Source organism: Capsicum annuum, chromosome 1, assembly GCF_002878395.1.
Source record: "Capsicum annuum cultivar UCD-10X-F1 chromosome 1, UCD10Xv1.1, whole genome shotgun sequence".
NCBI classification, from domain to species: Eukaryota; Viridiplantae; Streptophyta; class Magnoliopsida; order Solanales; family Solanaceae; genus Capsicum; species Capsicum annuum.
In genome coordinates, this window is record NC_061111.1 from 148485912 (window position 1) to 148510880 (window position 24969).

Here is a 24969-nt window from a genome sequence, read left to right on the forward strand (position 1 = left end):
ACATGCTGACATCTTGGGCTTCTAAAAGTAGGGTTAATCATTTGTAGCCCAAATTAGTGGTCTAACCCAATTGAGGTTGGACTTTAATTACATCGATATATGTTTGTACTTAACTAATTAATCCAGTTATATTAATCCACAATATTTATTTGAGACTAATATATTTTAAATTTAATATTATCCGAATTTCATACGAATTTAAATTTAATAAAATTTTATTTCTTACAGGGAGGACTTATTGAGTTTGAAAAATTGATTGCAACACCAGATATGATGGCTAAGGTGTTTCTAGTCTTTACTAATAAAAATGTCTGACTTTTCTTTAGTGTTCAATTTGATCTTCTTTCAATTTCTTTACTCTCATCGACAACCAGCCTATGAACTTCTGTCCTTTGGTTTTGTGAATCTCATGTTGAAGTTTGCAATAGGTGCAGAGATTCACTGTCTCTGTCTCAAATAATTCAGCATATCTCGCTCCTAAAGTGTTTGTGCATGCGTTTGGGACTTGTCAACCTGAATATATTACTTAACAATGCGTAGCTTGTTATAAACCAACTCATATGGCCTGGCGAAAAGCTCTAGCTGTCCTCTCCCTTTTTCTGAAAAAGCTCTATGACTAAGATAATGATTTGGTTGAATGAAACATAATTTTGTTAAATTTTCACAGAAGCTTCTATCACCCATTTCACAGTCCTCCGTCATTCAATGTTCACCTGTTCATACATTTTGCTTGGCTGGTACTCTTAACATTCGTCGGCTTCAAAATCTGGCTAGTATCATGTACATAGTTTCCTAAGCAAACCTACCTTCTTTCTGAAAAAGTTAAATCTTAAAATTTCGTTGTCACATTGTGCACGAGTTTTCCATGCTTTGCCTGTAGACATTGAAATTTTGTGACTCTACAAAAAGAGTTTAATTTTAATTAGAGTTCTTGGGAACTACTTTACCCTAAATCTAGCTTGATGACTACCCAACCTAAAACCTAAATTACGCCGATATAAAGAGGGAAATATCCCTTTAAAGAGGCATCACAAATCCACGAGATATTCACAGAGAGATCAAAGATCTGAAAAGTCCCAATAAATTCATAGGATATTCATAAAGATCAAAACCCTTCCTGGGATATTCATAAAGATCAAAACTCTCTCTTCTTGATAACCAAATACATCAAGAAGACAAACCCTCCTTTCATGGAGATCAAATCCAAATGTTTCTACGTTCGAGAAATACGCTATTAACGCCCTTGAATTACGGAGAAATTCATATCCAAATCTTCATATATTTGAGAAATATGCTACTGACGGCCCTCGAATTACGGAGAAAATCAAGAGAGAAGAATCAAGGGAGGAACAGATTTGTACCCCCATCGTTTATCAATAAAACTGTTGTTTTTTCATAATTTTTATTTGTGGTTGAAGTTTATTTTTCATGAATTAAATTATGTTGGAAACAAATTGACATGCCCAGTGGAACCAAATCTGCCTTTATCTCTTCTCTCATAAATCAAATATGCAAATCTATAGCCGCAGGATCGTAAAGATGGAAGCGGTACTTCATGACTCGTCTTTGAGTTTTATCAAGTCTACACTCCGACAAGCCTTGAAGCAAGGGACATTTGCAGACATTGAAATTTTGTGGACTCTACAAAAAGAGTTCAATTTTGGTTAGAGTTCTTAGGGACTGCTTTACCCTAAATCTAGCTTGAGAGCTACTCAACCTAAAACCTAAATTAGGACGATATAAAGGGGGCAAATATCCTTTAAAGAGGCATCTCTAGTATTCCATAAATTCATGAAATATTCATAAAGAGATCAAAGATCTGAAAAGTCCCAATAAATTCATGGGATATCCATAAAGATCAAAACCCTTCATGAGATATTCATAAAGATCAAAATTCTCTCTTCTTGATAATCAAATACATCAAGAAAACAAACCCTCCTTTCATGGAGATCAAATCCAAGTGCTCCTACGTTCGAGAAATACGCCACTAACGGCCCTCGAATTACGGAGAAATTCATATCCAAATCTTCCTACATTCGAGAAATATGCTATTGACGACCCTCGAATTACGGAGAAAATCAAGAGAGAAGAATCAAGGAAGGAACAGATTTGTACCCCATCATTTATCAATAAAACTGTTGTTTTTTCATATTTTATTTGTGATTGAAATTTATTTTTCATGAATTAAATTATGTTGGAAGACTGCCATTTCATTTAACCATTTTCGCATTGTATAGTTGAATGAATTAGTCCAACTTGCTCTATCATAAATCTGATGCTTTTGGACGATGACAATAATGAGCATAGCTTAAGCTGAGTGATTAATCACAGAGGCTCTCCGTCCTCTCCATCTTTCCATTTTAAGCCTGACTGAGCAGATTGAAAGAGTTGCACCTCTTTAAGATACTTTTGAAAAGAACTTAGTTTTATTTTCTCCTGAGCATATCTGTGGCTCGTTTTGTGTCATCTTTTGTGCATTCATATTGATACATTCTCTAGTATTTGCGGCAGGTTGCTAGCTTAGGTAGAATTCTGGGACCTAGAGGACTTATGCCGAACCCAAAGGCTGGTAATGTCACTACAAATATACCTCAGGTTCAAGTATTTTCTGCTTATGAATAAAATTTATCAGAATACCGTCTTTCTTCTGTTCAACTTTCTCTATGCAATGGAAGAATAATTGAATCTTTATGTAAAATGAAAAATTAGAAAAACACATATATCCTAGCTTGAAGTCATTCAGAGTTGAGAAAATGTAACACAATTATTATCGAGTAGGCAGTGATGATTCACTTATTGGACCATTTTTCCGCTCCTGGAAAACGTATTCAAGCATGTAAACTTATTGAACTTCTTCCGGGCTATCGAAGAATTCAAAAAGGGCAACGTAGTCTTGTACCGAGCAGATAAAACTGGAATTGTTCACTTGCCATTTGGAAAAGCAAATTTCACGGAAGAAGATCTTATCAAAAACTTCATTGCAGCAGTGGTAAGTTTTACCCTTGGCTTCTACTTCTTACTTTTGTTCCGAAATAGTCTAAACATACTATTTAAAATCCGTTCTGCATTTCATTGAATGACAGAAATCAGTACAAGCAAACAAGCCACCAGATGTCAAAGGAGTTTATTGGAAGAATGCACATGTATGTTCATCGATGGGGCCATCCATTCGGTTAAACCTAAGGAAGATGCTCAAGTTCTAGCCCCCGAATGCTTAATTGACGACCGAGACATGTATATTGCATCTTCTATCATCTAACTAGCCTTGGGGTAACTGGTAAAGTTGCTGCCACGTGACTAGGAGGTCATAGGTTCAAGTCTTGAAAACGACATCTAGCAGAAATACAAGATAAGATTGCGTACAATACACCCTTGTAGTGGAGTCCTTCCTCGGACCTTACGCATAGCGGGAGCTTTAGTGCACTGGACTATTTTTTTTTTTTTTCTATCATCTAACTAGCTTTTTTGGTGCCTTAACTGAGCTTCCATTTTGTGAGGGTTAGGATACAAAGTAGGTGGTGGAAAGTTTGAAAGGAGATTCTACGCCAGTTTGTCAATATCATCACTGTGGAAGCATTCATAGGCATAGTTGCTAAACAGATATTTTTGTTTGATGATATCAATTGCATGTTTAATTTAACTCTCACTAGGTTCTAATGTACATGCTTTGATTTGCAGAAGGGAAGCCAACTCAAATTTCAGAACTTCTCTACACTCCAAGATTGTCTAATTTGTGTTCTCGTCTGAGATTCTGCCAACAACTGATAGGATGGAAAACTTGTCAGTTTCAGTATTAACACTAACTACTTATTCTAAATCATTTTTGAAGTCCAGTAAAAATTATACATCAATTAATATGAATATCATGATAAAATATACATTTATTTGGGTTTGCAAAATTTATTGTGGACAAGTAAAATTGAAAAAAAAAAAATACTTATATCAAAGAAAAGAAAAAGTCAATCTTCTGGTCCATATGAGACAATATAGCCTAGTCACATAATCAACCCAATATGGAGCCACACAGTTGGCGGCCTATCAATAGATTAACAACATCCTCTTTCCCTTCTGAAATAGGAAAGGACCGAATGCACGCACTAGTGATTAAATTATCTTTATCAAAAGAAAGTAAAAGCAGAACTCCATTGATTTGAGGAATATTTTATATGTAATATTAAAAGATGACTGATAGTCTGTAACATTCATGTGTCCCCATAATGCAATTAGAATTGCTTTTGAGGATGTTATTTTCCATAATTGTTTAAGGGAAGTGATTTCAGACGCGAATCTAGGGTCTTCGTCCCTAAAAATTAAAAAAAAAAACAACAACAACTTGAGGGTCTTGTTTTATCTTCATCTGTTCCAAAATAATCATCACGCTTTACTTCTTCAGAGTCAACTTGACTAATATTTAAAGTTAAATTAGAATAGATTAATTTAATATTTTAAAATTAAAGTACTATATATTGTAGCTTTTCTCATACAAGATTAAAAAATACATCTTAAAATATTGATTAAAGTTCATATTATTTGACTCTCAATAAAAAAAACTATGACAATTTAAAAAAAATCGAGGGAGAAAAATAGATCAATCAAAACAGGTTGAGTGAATTTTTAAATAACCTAGGCATATACTATATTTTAACGAAACCACATGCTGGATTTCCTCAGCTTTCAATGAAAATCAGAAAGAGGGGGACTATAGTTATATTTTTTAGGAGTAAGAGAAAGCTAATTTCCTTTAATTGGTTATACAGTTCATAGATAAATAAATACGTCTTACTTTTTCTTACAAAATACTCCCTTATCTTAAATTTTCTAATTTGATTTCTTATTTCACTTATTTTTTTTATTAATCAAGAAGAGATAAAAAAAAAAATTCATATTTTACCCTTTGCATTAATTACTTTTTCTTCAAATTAAAATATAAACATCATTTAATATGAGTACTATAATAAACTAGTCATGTTATTAATTATTTTTCTTAACCAATGTATCATCTCAATTTGGGACGGATAATTTGAGACGAAGGAGAGTATTCACTAAGGTCATATTGTTATTAATTTTAATGAGGAGGTCTTCCCAAAAGTCTTTGTTAAGGCATCCTCATAGTAGTGCCAAAAACCTTTACAACCATACCATGCATATTTAAAGGGTAAATTTCATGGTTACTTAATTTTGTATCTATTACGTAAAAATTACTTTTCTTTCATTCATTTCATCCATGGTCACTTAACTATGTATCTATTACGCAAAAATCATTTTTCTTTCATTCATTTCATTCATGACCATTTAACTTTACTCCGATCATCACAAAAGTCACTATGACTAGATTTTATAATAATTCCACCGAAAAAATGATGTGGCAACCTTAATTAGTTCTTAATTTAAATTTAAGTGAATATATTACTTATATCTTGACCCTTTTTATATGTGCACAACACAATTTTTCTTATGAATTATTTAATGAAAGAATATCAATTTCTTAATAGATTAGATTACCTAATGAAGACTATTTTCATAAAAAAAAAAAAAGATTGGTTGATATTTTTATGAAATAAAATTATACTTATATATTCTTTAAATCCTCTAAAGTTGAGACGTGTTGGTAAATTATTTTTTTCCTCTAATATTATGGCATGTAGTTGATAAAATTATTTTTCTCCATCTAAAATTGTGAAATGTAGTTGACAAAATTATTTTTCTCATATATTCTTTTTCTTGTCACTTGAGTCTTTGCATTTGGTATATCATAATAATATGATAAAAATTATTTTTTTCATATATTTTTTTTCTTGTCACTTGAGTCTTTGCATTTGGTATATCATAATAATATGATAAACTACTCTATTTATTGAGTTTGTCTTTATATTTTTAATTGTTTGACTAATCAATTAATTCTCTTAAAAGTTTCTATTATAATATTCAATTTCTGATAAATTACATATTGTTTAATTAATTTAATTGATAAATATGAAAATTAGATATCCTATAATTTCTTTATCTATTAAAGTACTTATATTTTATAACTTTTATTAACAAAACTGTACGTTAATATAACATTATTTGCACAAATTTTGACAATACTTATTCAATGACACAATTAAAAAGTTTTTATTTTAAAACTATCTTTAGCATGTTGATTTATCTTCAAAGAATTAAAATAATTTTTTTAAAAAAAAATACTATCATACATGTATTTCTATTTTCTGTGTTTTGAAGAATTTATCTTATTTATCACTCTTTTTCGATACACCTTTTTGACAGATGAATACAATATTATGAAATGTTTCATACAAATATCAACCAATTTTTTTTTATGAAAATAGTCTTCATTAGGTAATCTAATCTATTAAGAAATTGGTATTCTTTCATTAAATGATCCATAAGGAAAATTGGGTTGTGTAAATATAAAAAAGATCAAGATATGAGTAATATATTATATATTCACTTAAATTAAAATTAAGAACTAATTAAGGTTGCCACATTATTTTTCTGATGGAATTATTATAAAATCCGACCATAGTGACTTTTGTGATGGTTGGAGTAAAGGTAAATGATCATGGATGAAATGAATGAAAGAAAAGTAATTTTTGCATAATAGATACAAAGTTAAGTGACCATGGATGAAATGAATGAAAGAAAAGTGACTTTTGCATAATAGATACAAAGTTAAGTGACCATAAATGAAATTTATCTCATATTTAAAGAAAGGGAAATATTAGAATAAAGCAAAGCCTGTCAAAAAAATGGAGAACGATAATACGAATTTTAAAAAGAAGGATGAATAAAATATGCAATATGTCTTCTTAGAGCCCGTTTGGATAGGCTGAAAAAAAGTTCTTTAAAAATGCTTTTGAAAGTGTTGAAGTTATTTTTAAAATAAATAGTTAAGTGTTTGGATAAAAGTGCTGAAATTGAAAAAAAAAGTTATTGATGTGTTTGGCAAATAATTCTTTTAAACACTTTTTTTTAATCAAAATGACTGAAATACCCTTATAGCTGTTAATAATATATAGAGTTGATTATTATTAATTTTTATTGTTAAAATGATTTAAATTTAAATTAATATATATTTATATATATTAAAAAAAATATTTTTATGAATGACTGTTAATTTGTGCGCTAAGAAAATATATTTTTTAAGAGTTTTAGTATTGAATGTTTGTGTTTGAAAAAAATAGTTATATATTAAAAGATTATTTGTTTCTTCATGGTTGCGTTAAAATTTCGTATCATTAAGATGCAGTTTGTGACTGCACTTCCATTTTCTTATTAAACTGGACTTGTTGATTTTAACCTTTGAAGATAATATTAATATATATGTCGAGCTTATCATTAAGCAAAATATATATGTTATTAATCATTATAATTACATTAATAGATAAATAGTTTCATATAAAAGAGAAACTAATATGGCTAGAGTTAAATTAGCCATAAATACAAAAAGTGGAAATATTTAATTAATACAAGCATTAAGCATTACAAATATCATGAGCAATCATATCACGAAGTCCCACCCAATATACATTACTTTCCTCACTCACATTTTCGCCATCCATATTGTTAGCCTTTGAAGTTGTGCCTACATCAAAATCAACCGATGGAATATATCTTTCATTCTCTGCCGTTTAAAATGCATTATCCACATTGCACTTCTTTCTAATGTAATTATGAATGGTCATAGTAGCAACAAGATCTGTAATGCAGTGAAAGAGGAGTCTTTTTAGGGCAACAAGAGGACAATTTTGGAATAAGGAAAAATTATAGCAAAAAAGTTATTTACTTGGTCAATGAGGAATAAATTATAAATTGAAAAAAAAAAAAGTAACAAATACCAACTTTTCTTTTAGCTTTTCTTAAGCTATTATAAATATTACCAAACACCATTAAAAGTAAAAAATAATTTATAAGTTATTTTGAACAACTTATATGCTAATCCAAACACACGAAATAAAACGAAAGGTATCAAGTTGTTGGCCAATATGCTTCTTATATATTTGCAATTTGCACTAATTTATACTTTAAAAAAAACAAGCAATTGGCCAATAGCTCAAACTTCAAAGGTATTCTTCTCCTTTTGACAGGATTTTATATTGAAAAGGACTAGTGTACCATGTGCTCAAATTATACTATCTACTTGAAGAAAATGGCCATTGGCCAATGGTTTCTTTGAGCCTTTGTATTATAAAAAAGGAGCCTCATCTATTTTGGGTGTTTGGATTAGCTTATAAGTTGGTCAAAATAACTTATAAGCTAATTTTTACTTATATTGGTGTTTGGTAATTTTTTATATAGCTTAAAAAAAGTTGTTGTTAGCTTTTTTAAAGTAAAAAATAAGAAGTAGCAAATATGCGCTTATTTTTTTTGAAATTTTAAGTTGACCATTTAAATTACCACTCTGTCCCTTGCAATTTTAACTTATTTCAATTTTACCCTTACCTAATTCTCCTTTTTACCTTTGGCACACTTCACACGCCCCACTTTCAATTCTTTAAGAAAATTAAATGAATAATTTAATAAGAAGTAGTTTTTTTTTATTGGTTAAAAGTAGTTATTATATCCTCCACTTTGCTAACTTCTATTAAAATTAAAAATTAAATGAATAATTTATTAACCTCTAATCCACTACCTAATTCAATAGCAGGTATACAACTTCCCAACCATATTAGTTATAACGCACCGATATAATTCAATTTTAAGTGTTAACCCCAAAAATAATAATACAAGTGCGATTTGTTAACTTTTATGTGTTGCCAAATTGATAAATATAATACTATTATTTTAATAAAATTCACTATAACCCACCACTATTTGTAATTAAATTGATATGATTGCTAATGACATTTGTAATGCTTAATGCTTGTACTAATTGAATATTTTTTAATTTTTGTATTTATGGCAAACTTAACTCTAGCCATATTAGTATCTCTTTTATATGAAACTATTTATCTATTAATGTAATTATAATGATTAGTAACATATATTTTGCTTAATGATAAGCTCGACATATATATTAATATTATCCTCGAAGATTAAAAGCAACAAGTCCAATTTAATAAGAAAATGAAAGTGTCGTAAATTGCACCTTAATGATACGAAATCTTAACGTAATCATGAAGAAACAAATAATCTTTTAATATAAAACTATCTTTTTCAAACACAAATATTCAATATTTAAACTCTTAAAAAAATATTTTTTTAGCACACAAATTAATAGTCATTCATGAATTTTTTTTTTTTGATATATATATATATATATATTAATTTTAATTTGAATCATTTTAGCAATAAAAATTAATAATATATTATTAACAGCTATAAGAGTATTTCAGTCATTTTAACCAAAAAAGTGCTTAAAAACATTATTTACCAAACACATCAATAATTTTTTTTTTCAGTTTCAGCATTGCTTATTTTTAAAATAAGTTCACACTTTCAAAAGAACTTTTAAAAAATTTTTTACAATCGTGTTTTTTCAGCTTATTCAAAAGGGCACTAGGAAGACACAAAATACATTGATAACAATGGCAATGTCTAGTTTTCTACCTCTTCTCTTGTTATCTTTGTTTCTTTTTGCTTATTCCTTTTGTTTAGTAGCCTTAGCAGATAGAACAACATACATTGTTCATTTGGACAAGTCTTTAATGCCTAAGATGTTTGCTAGTCACCATCACTGGCATTCGTCCACTATTGAATCCATCAAGATTGGTCTTATTTCACTTAATAGCCACCATCCTGCACCGAAGCTTCTATATTCTTATGACAATGTATTTTATGGCTTCAGTGCTGTTTTGTCTAAAGATGAGCTACAAGCTTTGAAAAAGACTCCAGGTTTTGTTTCAGCTTATAAAGATACACCTCTTGAAGCTTACACGACGCACACCTCTGAGTTTCTTAAGCTCAACCCTTTCTCTGGTTTGTGGCCAGCTTCTGGTTTTGGCCAAGATGTGGTCATTGGTGTTCTTGACTCTGGTGTCTGGCCGGAATCTGTCAGTTTCAGAGATGATGGGATTCCTGAGATCCCCAAAAAATGGAAGGGAATTTGTCGGCCAGGTACGCAGTTTAATACTTCGTTGTGTAACAAGAAACTCATTGGGGCCAATTGCTTTAATAAAGGACTATTGGCGAGTAATCCAGATGTGAACATTTCCATGAATTCTGCGAGGGACACTGGTGGTCATGGCACTCATGTTGCCTCTATTGCTGCTGGTAATTTTGTCAAAGGAGCATCTGTCAATTTTTTGCTGAATGCCCTTGATATTGAGAGACTTGCCATTAAATAGAAAATATTCAATGATTACATATCTAAAGATTCGTCTTTCTATCCCTAAAAATTAACTTTTCTATCCCTCTAAATTCGCTATTCTATCCCACCAAATCTTCCTACTAAAGCCACTATTATTCTCTTTAATTACTAAATCAAATCTATGCAATTACACTAACATACAACAATAAATGGTTACATTAATATATACAATATTTATATCATCATGCTAACATCCCCCGTCAAATTGATGGTGGTAGATCAAGAAGCATCAATTTGCCGACTAGAAATTGATGTCGTCGTCATGCCATTGATTTTGTAAATGCATCAGCTATTTGAAGATCACTATTTGAAGATCACTGGACACGTGCGGAAGAGTGATGACACTATTATCTACAGCTTCTCGTATATAATGACAGTCTACTTTAATGTGTTTGGTTCGCTCATGATAAATCAGATTAATAGCAATCTGAATAGCACTTGTATTGTCAGCATGGAGAGGATTAGGATTAGATTGAGGAAATCCAATCTCAGCAAGTAATCTAGGAAGCCACACAATCTCAGAGCAAGCAGTAGACATTGCTCGATATTCAGCCTCTGTTGAAGATTTTGATACGCGGTCTTACTTTTTACTCTTTCAAGATATCAAAGACTCTCCAAGAAACATGCACCAACCAGTAACCGAATGACGAGTGTCAGAACATCCTGCCCAATCAGAATCACTAAAAGCATTAAGACGAATAGGCGAACCACTAGGAAAGAATAATCCACAAATAGATGTTCCTAGGAGATATCGAATGATGCGACAAACAACCACCAAATATAGATGACGGGAAGCTTGCATGAACTGACTAGCTTGTTGAACTGCAAAAGAGATATTAGCCCTGGTAATAGTAAGGTAATTTAAGCTCCCAACTAATTACTAAAATATAGTTAGATCAGGAAGAAGATCGCCTTCCTCCCAGTGATACTTTACATTCAATTCTAATGGAGTATCTACAAAGGAGGAATCCTAAAGACCTGCCAAAGAAATCAAATCTTGGGTATATTTGTGTTGATTTAGAAACACCTCGGACGAATCACACTGAACTTTCAAACCCAAGAAATATGTAAGAGTACCAAGATCTTTCATATAAAAAGAATCCTTAAGTTGCTGTTGCAGGCTAGTGATTAGTAAAGAATTAGTTCCTGTACTAATAATGTCATCTACATATACCAAAAGAAGAACACAACTTGTGGATGTTTTTTGAAGAAACAAAGATGAGTCATAGTTGCTCTACTCAAAAGAGAATTGTAGCAAAGTAGATCGAAATTTATCAAACCAAGCTCTGGGAGCTTGTTTTAATCCATACAAAGACCGCTTCAACTTGCATACATCTGATATAGGCAATGAGAACAAACCTGGTGAAGGTTTCATATAAATATCCTCTTTGAGATCACCATGAAGAAAAGTATTTTGACATCCATTTGATGAAGAGTTCAGTTTTGTGAAGCAGCAATGGCAATAATAGTTCGCACCGTCGTTATTTTTACTACCGGTGCAAAAGTATCTTCATAGTTCACACCATACTCCTTCTTGCTACCAAGAATAACTAATTGAGCTTTGTACCGATCAAGAGTTCCATTAGAATGAAGTTTAATTGAATAAACCCATTTACATCCAATTGGATGGATATTTGAAGGACATGAAACAATATCCCATATGTCATTTTCTTTAAGAGCCAAAAGTTCTTCCTCCATTGCCTTCTGCCAACATTCATGCTTGGAAGCTTGTGAGTAACAAGTTGAAACAAAAATGGTGGATAAAGTAGATGAAAATCCATACCAATTGGGAGTACGAGATACTCTCGTAGATCGCCGAGTGGGCTTAAGAGGAGCAGGCCTTGAAGAATTCTCAGATTCTAGTTGTGGATCAGTTTCAGGTGGTGGATCAATATCAGAAGGGGGTAAAGTTGGCCGTCGATGTTTATACATAAATCCAGGTTTGAACCTCTTAGAAGAAGATGACAAATCCTTAAAAGTAGGAAGAAGAAGAAGAGAAGCATGAGATGACTCAACATAAGTTGGAAAAACATACTGATTCTCAAAGAAAGCAACATTTCTAGAAACATGAATTTTATTAGAACATGGATCATAACAGAGAAAGCCTTTTTGTGAAGTACTATAACCCATAAAAACCCATTTAGTAAACTGAGCAGAAAGTTTATTATGCTGAGAAGGAGGAAGATGCACAAAACAAATACAACCAAATGTATGAAAATTATCATAGCTTGGATTTTTATGATAAAGACGAAAATATGGAGATTCAAGATTTAAGACTTTAGATGGTAGTCTATTAATTAAAAAAACACCAGTAGACAAAGCTTCCACCCAATACTTAGATGGAACAGAGGACTCAAGTAATAAAGTACGAGTGACATCTAAAAGATAACGATTTTTACGTTCAGCAACCCCATTTTGTTGTGGTGTATATGGACAAGAGCGTTGTGAGACAATTCCTTTTTCAAGCAAAAAATTTTTGAACTCGTAAGATATATATTCTCCACCAGAATCAGATCTTTAATAATTTGATGCAAGTAGAAAATTGAGTCTCAATATAGGCCAAAAATGTCTTGAATATGAAAAATACCTCAGATTTGGAATGAAAAAAATATACCCACGTAAATCGACTGTAATCATCTATAAATGTCACAAAGTACTTGAAATGAACATGAGAAACAATTGGTGAAATACCCCAAACATCACTATAAATGACATCAAAATACTTTGTAGCACGACTACCAAAATTAGGAAAAGAAAGAATTTTACTCTTGCCTAATTTACAAGTAGAACAATCAAAGAAAGCCTTGAAAAATTGATTTTTGTTCCCCAATAAACCCGAATTTGATAAATGAAATAACACAATAGAATTTGGATGTCCGAAGCGCTTATGCCATACCTCAGTCTTACTAGGTGTAGAAGTTCAAGTAAATGATAGAACACGAGGAATGGAAAAGGGTATAGGAAACAGTTCCAACTTTAGGCCGTTCGCAATTAATGTCCCCGACACCTGATCCCGCACAAGACACCCATTGTGAGAAAAATTCACATCACAATTGTTATCTACTAATTGTCCAACTGAAATAAGACTAATGGAGAGCTTTGGTGACACAATTGAAAGTTTTAGTAATATCCCCAACCTTGGTAATGGGTAAATTACTACCATTGGCAACTTGAATTTGTGATGGACCATGATACTTACGAATATTTTTTAGCATACTAGATGAATTGGTCATATGATTGGAAGCTCCAGAATCAACAAGCCAAAAATTAGATGCAAGATTATTACCTTGTAGCCCTAAAGCTGAAAAAGCTGACTTGATCATTTGTCTTACCATTTCAGGAGTAAGAACTTGTCCCAAAGATGAGTTCTCAGTAGTGAAACCATTTGTCCCAGCTTGAAAAGTATTAACCTTACGGTTTTGAGGGTGTGTGAGACACTCTATGATAATGTGTTCTTGTTGTTTGGAATAATTACAAAAATTCTTGTCACAATTGCTAGCAATATGACTGTATCCCTTGCAACTGTAGCATTGAGTTCTAGTCATATCCCTACTCTTTTCTTTACCTTGGGCAGCAAATACAACAACAATATCATCAACTTGCTTGAAAGCATTTTATGTGCAAAACGCTGCTCTTCACAAAGTAATTCCCTAAAACAAACATCCAAGGATGGAGACGGGTCACGATTCATCAAGTGGGAACGAACACTCTCAAACTCAGAGCGTAACTTCATCAAAAATTAATTTCGCTTGCTTTACTCATGAACTTGTTGAATTATAGAGAGAGATTCGGCAGGTATTTTGGCATAAACTATCTCTGTAAATTCAACCCATAAGTTCTGAAATCCACAAAAATAATTCTGAATAGAAAGACCTCCTTGAGAGTAATTAGCAATTTTATACTCTAAGTGAAAGCGTTAGGCACTATTATCTTGGTTGTAAACTTTTTGTAAATAATTTCACATGGCTTTAGCTGTCTTGTAAGGCCTGAGATTAAGAGCAATAAGAGGGTCAATTGACCCTAAAATCTATATCATCACTTGAGCAGCTTTAATCTTCCATTCACCTAACTTTGTAGGATCAGTAGGAGCAGGATCGGCTCCATCTATATGGCTCCATAGTTCTTTTCCAGTGACAAATATCTGAAACTGAAACTCCCATGAAAAAAATTTCTTTCCAGTGAAACAAACACTGAATGATTCAAACTGATATGAAGTCATATTTATGAAATCTAAAAACACCGACTCAAAAAGAATAACCAAAATGACCAAGATCAAAGTCCAAGGTGTTAATTACCGAGAAACAATCAACAAAAATCAAAATTTTTCAAAAAGACTGAAAGGAACCACAAATGAACTCTATGAAACAAGACAACCAAGAGAAAACTCTGTGACCATGTCGATTTTTTGCTGAATGCCCCTTAATATTGAGAGACTTTCCATTAAATAGAAAATATTCAATAATTATATCCCTAAAGATCCGTCTTCCTATCCCTAAAGATCAGCTTCTCTATCCCTCTTAATCCGTTATTCTATCCCACCAAATCTGCCTACTAAATCCACTATTATTCTCTTTAATTATTAAATCAAATCTATGTAATTACACTAATATACAATAATATATGGTTACATTAATATATACAATATTTACGTCATCATGCTAACATCATTGGATGTGCTCCTGGAACAGCAAAAGGGGTTGCACCCCAAGCTGTATAAGTTTAGCGTTGATGAAGGGGAATTCGCTTCTGATTTGATTGCAGCTATGGACCAAGCTGTTGCAGATGGATTTGACATGATATGCATTTCTTACGGCTGGCGCTTTATTCCTATATATGAAGATACTATTACAATAGTTGCTTTTGGTGCCATGGCCAAGGGAGTGTTGGTTTCTGCTTCAGTGGGAAATCATTGTCCTGGTATGTGAAGTTTAAACAACGGAGTACCATGAATCTTGTTGGTTTTTTTAAAAAAAGATGGGGCAGCGAAAAAGGGGTTTAAAATGGCTCTCAATGGATTGAAATCTTTCAATAAGCTTTCATCAGCTTTTAAGAGCTTTCAATAAGCTTTCAATAGCTTTCAATAAGTTTATTGAGCATTGAGGAGCTTTAAATAGCCAACATAAAACAAAAAAAAAAAATCAGCATAATTTGAATTTCAAAATAATCTAAAATTTCTTAACAACTAAAACAACCTAATCTAAAATTTAAAATTTAAATTCTTTGTAACTAAACAATTTGTTAAACTAAATTACTGCAGTAACTAAATGCAAAACTCAATACTCTTCCTTTGCTTTAGTTACCACAATTTAAAAGTTGATCCTTCTCAATTTGTGCTCTTGCAATTGATCTGGATTTTTCTTGATCTTTTTTTTTTTTTTTGAATTTGGACTTTTTTTCTTCTTCTTTTGGTTTTGTGCTTAAAGAACAACATCAACAATCTTGTCTTGCTTGAAAGAGCTCTCATAGGCTTCATAAAATATTGTAAGAATCTTTTTTTAATCACAACATCACATAAAACATAGGTTTCAATATATGATTTTTTCACAGAACAAATTTGATTATTTTTGTCTGTGAAAATTTTTGGAACATTCAAAGAGAGACTGCTGCTTGACATCTTTTTGGTTGAAAATAGCCCAACGCTTTGAAAATAAGCACGGATTGAAAAAGGTAGCCCTTACGGTTTAAAAATGATATGGTAGCGCTTTAGAAGAACTCACAGATCCCGAAAGATCAATGAGGCTCTTGATACCGCTGTTTTTTTTTTTTAAAAGATGGGGCAGTGACAAGGAGTTTAAAATGGCTCTCAATGGATTGAAATCTTTAAATAGCTTTCAATAATCTTTCAACAGCTTTCAATAGCTTTCAATAGCTTTCAATAAGCTTTCAATAGCTTTCAATAAGTTTATTGAGCATTGAGGAGCTTTAAATAGCCAACATAAAACAAAAAAAATCAGCATAATTTGAATTTCAAAATAATCTCAAATTTCTCAACAACTAAAACAAACTAATCTAAAATTTAAAATTTAAATTCATTGTAACTAAACAATTTGTTAAACTAAAATTACTGCAGTAACTAAATGCAAAACTCAACAGATCTTCACGGTGGCGTCAGGCCATAGCGACTGTTGGTTTTCAGGGACTCTGACTATGGGAAATGGTCTAAAGATAAAGGGATGGAGCTTGTTTCCAGCAAGAGCTATTATTGACAATTGGTCTGTAATTTACAACAAGACAGTGTCTGCTTGTGATTCAGCTGAATTATTAGCTCAAGAACCCGATGCTGGACGAAGCATCATCATTTGTCAGAGGAGTGCAGATGCAGATGAAGTCTCTACCCAAATGAACTCTGTTGCAGAGGCTAGACTAGGAGCAGCCATCTTTATTGACTTACCAAATCCTGGAGTCGTTATAATCCCCAAGGAAGGGAAACAGGTTCTTAGTTATGTTACAAAAACTATTGAACCCAAGGCCAGCATTAGTTTCCTGGAGACGCATTTGGACTCAAAGCCTGCTCCAGTTGTTTCTGGATCCTCAGCTAGAGGCCCCTCTCGAAGCTACCTGAGAGTGGCAAAGCCAGACATATTAGCACCAGGAGTGTTAATTCTAGCCGCCTGGCCATCTAATGCTATGGCAGCGAAAATTGGTGCCAATATAGAATTGGCAACTGATTACCTTCTTGAATCAGGCACATCCATGGCTGCTCCTCACATTGCTGGAATAGCTGCAATGGTTAAAGGTGCACATCCTGACTGGAGTCCTTCAGCTATTCGTTCCGCCATGATGACCACTGCCAACCCTTTGGATAATACTCAAAAACCCATAAGAAATTCCGAGGATAACAAACCTGCTACACCACTAGACATGGGAGCTGGGCATGTTGATCCTAACCGGGCTCTTGATCCAGGCCTCATATATGATACAACTCCGGAAGATAATGTTAATCTTCTTTGTTCTTTGAATTTCACAGAAGAGCAGTTCAAAACAATTGCAAGATCATCAGCTAACCACAACTGCTCAAACCCATCCTCGGATATCAATTACCCATCATTTATTGCATTCTTTAGTCCAGAAGGGAACTTCACTTGGTTGGAGCAGAAATTCAGGAGGACAGTGACAAATGTTGGGAGTACTGCATCCACGTACAGAGTGAAAGTGAAAGCGCCAAGAAATTCAACGGTTTCTGTGTCACCGCAAACATTGGTTTTTAAGAAGAAAAATCAGAGGCTGAGCTCCAGTTTGACCATTCGGTATAGAGATGATGCAGAACAAAAAGTCCAATCTGGTTCAATCACCTGGGTGGAAGATAACGGAAATCATACAGTACGGAGTCCTATTGTAATATCTCCAGAGATAGAGACCTGGTAGTGAAGCTCTCTTTCATTTTCTAAGTTGTAAGAGTGAAGAGGATTCTGTCTGAAATAGCCGAATACCCTCTGGTAAAGCATGTGTACTTTGAAGTAATTGTTGAAAGATAATTTTTTGCTAAATATAAGAGCATGAATAGTGCCTATAATGTGTCATGGGCTAGTAAGTACTCATTACTAGTTTGTTTTTAAGCCAATGAAAAGTGCCACCACCAAAGGGGTCTTTTCAACACACTGCCGCTTTTGATAAGTAGAGCAGTTTCGAGAATACGGATAGGGGCATTCCTTCACAAACTAGTTAGCTGGAATTCAATACTTGAATGCTGATGACCAAGACTAATTCTTTATGATAATCAAGCTTCTTAATAGGCATGAAATGTTTTAGAAAAGCTGAAGAAAAGAACAAAGAACTGCCAGATGCATCAATTGTAATACTGAGCATCAGGTTTTCATATCAAAATGAAATCCAGACTAGAATAGAAATGTCCACACTAATGTGCAACTCCATGAAATATGAAGACTAGTACACCCACTAGTTGACATCTAGGGAGAACCGTTGACTGTATCAAAGAATTCATAGGCAGTACATCTGAGACTTCTAATTGACTAGCTGTAATAAAACCTAGACAATGGCTATGGAGGAATAGATTATCTCAAACCCGAAACGAGGTATCAAATGTTGGTTCTCAAATCTTCCTAAAAGTAGGATATATGGAGCCGGGAGGTCTTTCACCAGGAATTTGGTTCTGAATAGTGTGGACGTCTTCTTTTTATGATGACAGTGGAGTCCTTACACCGACTATCTTCCACTATAGCATAGTTACTGGGCAACTGTCCGCACCAAGGCTTAGGCAGACGGACCGATATGAACGTTACAGCATATTGACCAGTCTTATTCCTTAGACATATTGATCAGACTTTTTCCTCAGTTAACTTAGGCATATGGAAGTCTTTCACCAAGAAGTTGTTCCTTGGTAGTATAGACATTAGTGCCTAAGCAAACCTTTTACGTACCATACATACTTTGTGCAAAGAAATCTGTGGACAAGTACATTGAAAAGTTACCTGAGATCATTCAGCTTTTGGAAATAGTTACCCATTCCCCTCACATCACATATTCAACTATTCCTACGAGAGAAAAGGAAAAAAAGCAATTTAGATAAATAGGCTAAATTTTAGCTTTTGTGATCAATAACTGCATAATAGAAAAAGATAGAAAATTAATTTTCCCTATCAACAACACATAAGCATAAGAACATGAAATGTCTTACAGCTTCCTTCTTTTGAACAAAAAACATTATAGCAGCAGTTAAAAGCATGTGATTAATAATCCGCCTAATAGAAAAAGATTAGACGACTAAATTTCCCTATCAATAACAGATAATCGTATTGAACACAAATATCTGAAAGCTTCCTTCTTTGGAACAATAAAACACTATAGCAGCAGTTAAAAGCATGTGACTACTACTTACCACTTTGATGATCCCTTTGTCTTAAATATTTGCTAGACATCGTCGTTGGTATTCCTCTACCATTTATCCCATCGAGATTGCAGCCTGATTTCGCTTAACTGGAACCATCCTGCTCCAAAGTTTCACTGTTCTGATGAAAATGTCTTTCATGATCAGCGTTGTTTTATCCAAAGATAAGCTCAAGCTCTCAATATGTCCGAGGTCCATTTCAGCTTGTATAATAGAACTGACTGCTGCTTTAAATATCCATAGGGGAATCATTGTAGTTCCAAACGACCAAACCTTATCAAAGAAGGTTGCCTACCATTTAACTCAGTACAACATATTTCGAATTCTCATCATAACTCAATTAAACCAATATATATTAATCAAGACTATAGCTCGATCAGCTTGTTATACGTCCCCAAGTACCTTTGAAATCCTTTTGGTATGATACATGTATGTACAAAGTTAAGATGCTTAAACAATAAAAAGGGATCTTTCTCTTTACATTTGGTTCTTGTAGTATGTGCATTTGCAAAATTTTCTCAACATCAATCTTCAGCGTAGATCATATTGTGGCTCCTATCAGATATAGGTATTTGTAATACAGAGCACAAGTTATCAACAAGTAATAATTTTGCACAATCAAGAGACTTAAGGGGCCTTACTTCTTTTGAATTAACAAAATAATGCAGCGATAAAGAGTGTGACAAAAAATCTCACCACTATTATAATTGAATTTAAAAAAAGTTGTACAAATGATACTTGGTTGACCACAATACAGGGAACCATTATCTAAGTTTCTTTTATTCTCGCGATCTTTGGACTCCAACCCAACGTGCAAAATCCACCCACCTGTTGAGAGAGGACGTAAGATTTAGAAATTAGAAGATAAAAGAAACTTTTAAAGAAAAACCTTAGAGCAGAAAGAAATTGTACATCAATGATCCCAAAAAGGTATTGCCAGTTCGAAAAACAAAGCACAGTGCACCGAGTATGATCTTGTGCTTGTGTAGCAAGGGCTCCAATATTCGCTGTTCAATAACTCCAGCAAGGATTTGATACCTGATAAAGAAATAAAATATATAAATGAAATGGCGTGGGGCTTCCAAACATTATTTCTTTGACATGTAGAGCTCACGGTGTGTGTGTGTGTGCTGTTACTAGCTTGTGGTTTTACACTACCTAACTACTTACAAATACATCACAATTGTGAAGGGGAAAGTCTAAATACATAGAGGTTATACATTGTTATCAAACTAAAATGTCATGGATGAATATCAATAAATTAAGGAGCAAAATTAATTAGACCATTCACAATCCATCCTCCCATACTTAAGAGGAGACACGGTTCCAGCTTTTAATATGCTGTAACGCTATATGACAGTATGATGATAAAGCCTCATAATTGTAAATCTAAGAGCACTTTGTATATGCTTAGCTCCTTATAGCACACACTTTATTTTAAGGCTTGACATTGTAAACAGACATAAATTTTTCTCGAGGAGGTTTTTTAACAAGGGTTAGTTACATTGACTTTATAGAGAACATTACACAGCAAGCTTATGCGCCTTATATAAGTACTCTGAATCAAGGAGCTCAACCCAAAAAAGGGTCATGTGTAAAATGACCAAACAAGGATATCTCATAGAAAGATGGTGACAGGGAAAAGTACATGCAGGAAGAAAGATGACAAAGGTATCCAATTATGGCAAGAGAACGGGTAGCCACAGAAGAAACTCTTCTTTAATACTGTAAATGGATAATCTTGATCGACATGGGGTAAAAAGTGTGAAATTCCTCCAAGTACTTCTCCTCACTAAGAGGTGGAAGAAGATGATCATTATTTTGGACAGTTCTTGAAAATGTGAAATACCTAAGGTTGCTTGATACTGCCATGTAAACACCATATGCAGCACTGCTCGCCAGGACTGGTAGATTCTCAGCTTCACCAGCAAAGGTTTTATCAATAGCCTTCCGTGCGTTGATTAAAGTATTTGTTACACCTGTACCAACCTGGGAAAAAGGAAAAATGAATAAGCTAAATACATCAAAGGGACAGCATGCTAGCTGACACTAACCAAGCTACAGAATAGTTAAGAAATGACCACTGCACTAAAGACTCAGTTACTTACAAAGGAAGAAGTACAACAGAAGCTCACAAACCAAAGAATGCCATATTAAGATTATGCAGACAATCTCAGGTGAGCACACATGTACAAATATCTGCGGTTTGTCAACTTAATTATTGGCATTTTCTCAACTAGTTGCTAGTGTGTCTAGTGGAAGTGCATCTCCAATAGTTCGTGGTGTAAATATTCCTTAATAGTTAACCAAACCAAAAAAAAAAAAAGGTAGAAGCCATAGCATAGAATAATAACACAATTATGATTGAGCAATTAAATTATATCTTGTAAATTCCACAATGTTTTCTTGCCCACTAAGAATAGGAGCTCACAGACTTACCAGAGATGCACCTGAACCAACTGCAAATAGTTTGGCTCCATTTCTCTGCAGGACACATTAGACTATTTTAAGATTCATAAATACATACAACTTGCAATAAAATATGACAAAACTTAGTATAAACTTATCAAATGCATTACCACTATGGCACCTAGTCTCTGTAAAAATGAATAGGATGTACCAGCCAACACAACCTGAGAACAGCATAAATGCAAAGGTCAATCAGTTACTTGTATCGGGCAACTAAAGGCCATCGCTTACCCCACAAAAGGAAGAGCAAAGACTGTGAAAGAAAGATGTTTTAATTTCATTAATCATAAACCTGAAATGCGTTGTCTGGGCAGTTGTAGAAAAGTTTAGTAAGAGGCCCAGCACCAATTGCAAGCGAAGGACGGAGAATAACAGTAGGAGCTGGGAGCCAGACCAGCATGAAATCAGCAACAATGGCCATTATCTGAGCAAAAACAAAGGTCACACAGAAGTCAAGTATAGCATTTTCAAGGAAATACTTCTCCAGCACCAAAGAGCAGTGTCAGCAAAACAAGATTATGTCTTTCCATGATTGCCAAGAAAAATGAGGACAAAATTCTTCTCACAACCAACTGTACTAAATTTCATATCGGAATGCTTTCAGTTCGAAGTCTTATTGATCTTTAACAAACTAGCTTATAATATGCGTAAGACTTTAAAATAGTCATAATTGCTTTGTAAACGTGAAACAAACTTATTTTAAAGCTCGAGATAAAAAAAATACTTCATTTTCTTCACTCCTATATTAAAATAAAAATTAACTTAAATATCCATCCACCCAACTGATTAAATTAAAAACAGTTGGTGGATGTATAATATACGTATCGTTCATGTATAATATGTGTATGATCGTGTATAATCAATGTATAATTTATGTATGCCGGCTAGAAAAAGTAAACAGTAAATCTGTCCTGCTATTTGAGTGATGATCCCTTAAGTTAATCTGTTGTTGAGGGCTTTAAGTATTGAACTCAATATTGTATTAAATATGTCTCAGCCCCATTTAGGGGAGAAATTGTACCACATCAGCACAGACAAAGTCCAACTCCTTTGTGAAATTCTCCTTACGCTTCTCCAGTTCTGCAGCACTCTGAAACATAAACAAGTAATTCAGCTATCCACATGACTGTTAAATTCTGGATAAAAGATCAATGACAAACACAAAGGACTTTTAAGGAGAGACAGAGTAAGCTTCAACTAGATATGCCTAAATATAACAAACTAAAGGTTGTTTTGCTACAAATGTTTAATGTCCCAACTTAGACAGTACACTTCATGTCAGTAGCATCCATGGAAAATGGAGAAATATGTACAAAAAAGAAAAATATACAACTGCTAAGCTGAAATTAACACAGAACTCAGACTACACAAGTACATATTATCCATTTACAAGTTATGTTTACACATTTTCACCTAAAACATTTACACTTCTAGTCCTCTATCCATTTTTTCTTTTTTGGGATAAACCCATCATTAGTCTCCTCTTTTTCTGACAAATCTAATATTAGACTATATTTAGGGCATTGTACATGATCTTCTAATTTGGACTTCTTTTCCATTTCCAGTTACTCCAATTCAAAAAGGTCAGTTAATTAACATTGTAGAATGGAGATGTTACAACATTATTATTCCATTCATTCAAGGGTGAGGAGTAAATTTTCCAATGCCTGCATAAACTCTTAGGGGTGGTTTGGTGCACTGGAATAAGTTGGGATTAGTGGCGGAGCTAGAATTTTCATTAAGAAGGTTAAAAAATATGAAGCAAATTCACGAAGAAATCAACGGATTCAACATCTTCAATATATGCATAAAAATAATTTTTGTCTTGAATAATACAGTAAATTTTCCATCGAAGGGGTACCTGGCTCCACCCCTATTTGGTATATCCCAGTATTTAGCATGAGATAAAATTTATACTGCGTGTGATTGACAGTGTAAATCTTTACACCATCCGTGTCTATAAGTCAAACCTCTAGCAAGAATGGGAATATAAAGAAACTAACCTTAGTAAAAATTCCAATGCCACACTCTATAGCAACTTTAGTCAAGAAAAGATCATCAGCAAGCAATCTTTCTCTAAATCCACCAAAGCTGAGCAACCACCGGAGCACCGATGACTTTTCAAGCTCCAAAAAACGGTGAACGACGGCTGCAGGTATCTTCCCAGCTTCAATAGCTGAAGCCAAGTCCTTAGGCAAACTGTCCAATGTTCTTTCAGCTTCAGCCAACGCCAGTATTGCTTCTTTCTTGTTCCTTTCCTCTGCATTATCATCATCTTTATCTCCACCTCCTCCTCCACTACCACCTCCTCCTCCATCGATGATGTTACCGCCGCCACCGTGGTGATTACTGAATATGGGGAAAGAAGTACGAGGAGGAGGGTGATATTGAGCATTAAGAGAAAAAGTTGGAAAGTTGTTTGAGTAAGTGAGGGATGAAAAACGAAAAGATGAAGAATGATAATGGCTGAAAGAGGTGGTAGAGAGGTAGGAGGTGGTAGTGGCGGTGGCGATGGCCGCCATTAAGGGGTGGTAGGAAGTTGTGGACTGTAATGACAGTTGACAGTTTTCTGCACTTTCGATATTCTGATATTAAAAAAAACAAAGAGAAGAATATACTTTGGGAGAATTTTCCGACACAAATACTCCTAATTGATCACTGTACAAACTTTATATGACGAAGCTTTACTATTACTTGTAAAGTTTTGTTTCCGTGAACTAAAAGTACAATATGAATTTTGATTAATATATTAATGACAAGTATTACACCTTATAATATTTTTAATATAATTTCAAATATCTAAATATCAAATTAATTTAGTTCAATTATAACCTCAAACATTATAATGCTTTCTCTTAGTCCTAAATCTTCCATCATTTTGGTCCCACATTCCTCCTTTCTGATTTATTATCAATTTAGTCCTATGATACTATTATTAGGAAAAAAAAATCCAAATGTCAAATGATTTACTTTTGCTCTCAGTTCATTCTAAGTAGTTACTCCGCTGTTTAAAATTATCTATGTAATTTTTTTCATACAGTTTGTGAAAAGATATGAATGAGAAGGTATAATGATTATTGTAATTGTGTGTATTTCTTAATATATAATTTATTTTTATTAAATATTACTTTATTTATGTCGTCTTCCGAAATGTTTATAGTGTTCAAACGTAATTACTACTAAAGAAAAATGAAATAATAATAGTTAAATTTATCTGAGAACTTTGACAAATAATTTGAGCCTAAAAGAGTATTAAATATTAGTTAGTCTTGATTAGTATAATCATATATCCAAAATTTAATAAAATCCCTTACGGCCTGTTTGGATGGTGATTTCCCATGATATG

The 24969-nt window shown here is 33.2% G+C and overlaps 2 protein-coding genes and 1 pseudogene across 2 annotated transcripts; 2 read left to right on the forward strand and 1 right to left on the reverse strand.

Annotated features, from left to right (window-relative positions):
- The first annotated feature begins 1539 nt into the window (after positions 1 to 1539).
- On the forward strand, positions 1540 to 3747 carry LOC107858681 (50S ribosomal protein L1, chloroplastic-like). Its single transcript, XM_047411879.1, has 5 exons — positions 1540 to 1548; positions 2512 to 2601; positions 2834 to 2989; positions 3084 to 3143; positions 3679 to 3747. The coding sequence occupies exons 1-5, from the start codon at positions 1540 to 1542 to the stop codon at positions 3745 to 3747; spliced, it is 384 nt and encodes a 127-aa protein (XP_047267835.1).
- A 5735-nt stretch (positions 3748 to 9482) lies between these two features.
- Positions 9483 to 17820, forward strand: LOC107839700 (annotated as a pseudogene).
- Positions 17821 to 19834: 2014 nt separating this feature from the next.
- LOC107839692 (protein RETICULATA-RELATED 4, chloroplastic) lies at positions 19835 to 24452 on the reverse strand. The gene is made up of 8 exons (XM_016683294.2): positions 23627 to 24452; positions 22645 to 22713; positions 21916 to 22047; positions 21734 to 21787; positions 21594 to 21638; positions 21004 to 21143; positions 20067 to 20192; positions 19835 to 19982 (listed from the first exon to the last, which is right to left on the reverse strand). Exons 1-8 carry the CDS (start codon positions 24143 to 24145, stop codon positions 19934 to 19936), a joined length of 1134 nt encoding a protein of 377 aa, XP_016538780.2. The 5' UTR covers positions 24146 to 24452; the 3' UTR covers positions 19835 to 19933.
- Between the last annotated feature and the right edge of the window lie 517 nt (positions 24453 to 24969).

Coding starts and splice junctions, on each gene's coding strand:
- LOC107858681 (XM_047411879.1), top strand. Junction 2,990..3,083: donor AAAACTTCATTGCAGCAGTG/GTAAGTTTTACC, acceptor ATTGAATGACAG/AAATCAGTACAAGCAAACAA. Junction 3,144..3,678: donor TTTATTGGAAGAATGCACAT/GTATGTTCATCG, acceptor TTTGATTTGCAG/AAGGGAAGCCAACTCAAATT.
- LOC107839692 (XM_016683294.2), bottom strand. CDS start 24,145: ATGGCGGCCATCGCCACCGCCACTACCACCTCCTACCTCTCTACCACC. Junction 21,639..21,733: donor AGAGACTAGGTGCCATAGTG/GTAATGCATTTG, acceptor TGTGTCCTGCAG/AGAAATGGAGCCAAACTATT. Junction 20,193..21,003: donor GCAGTATCAAGCAACCTTAG/GTATTTCACATT, acceptor TTTCTTTATCAG/GTATCAAATCCTTGCTGGAG.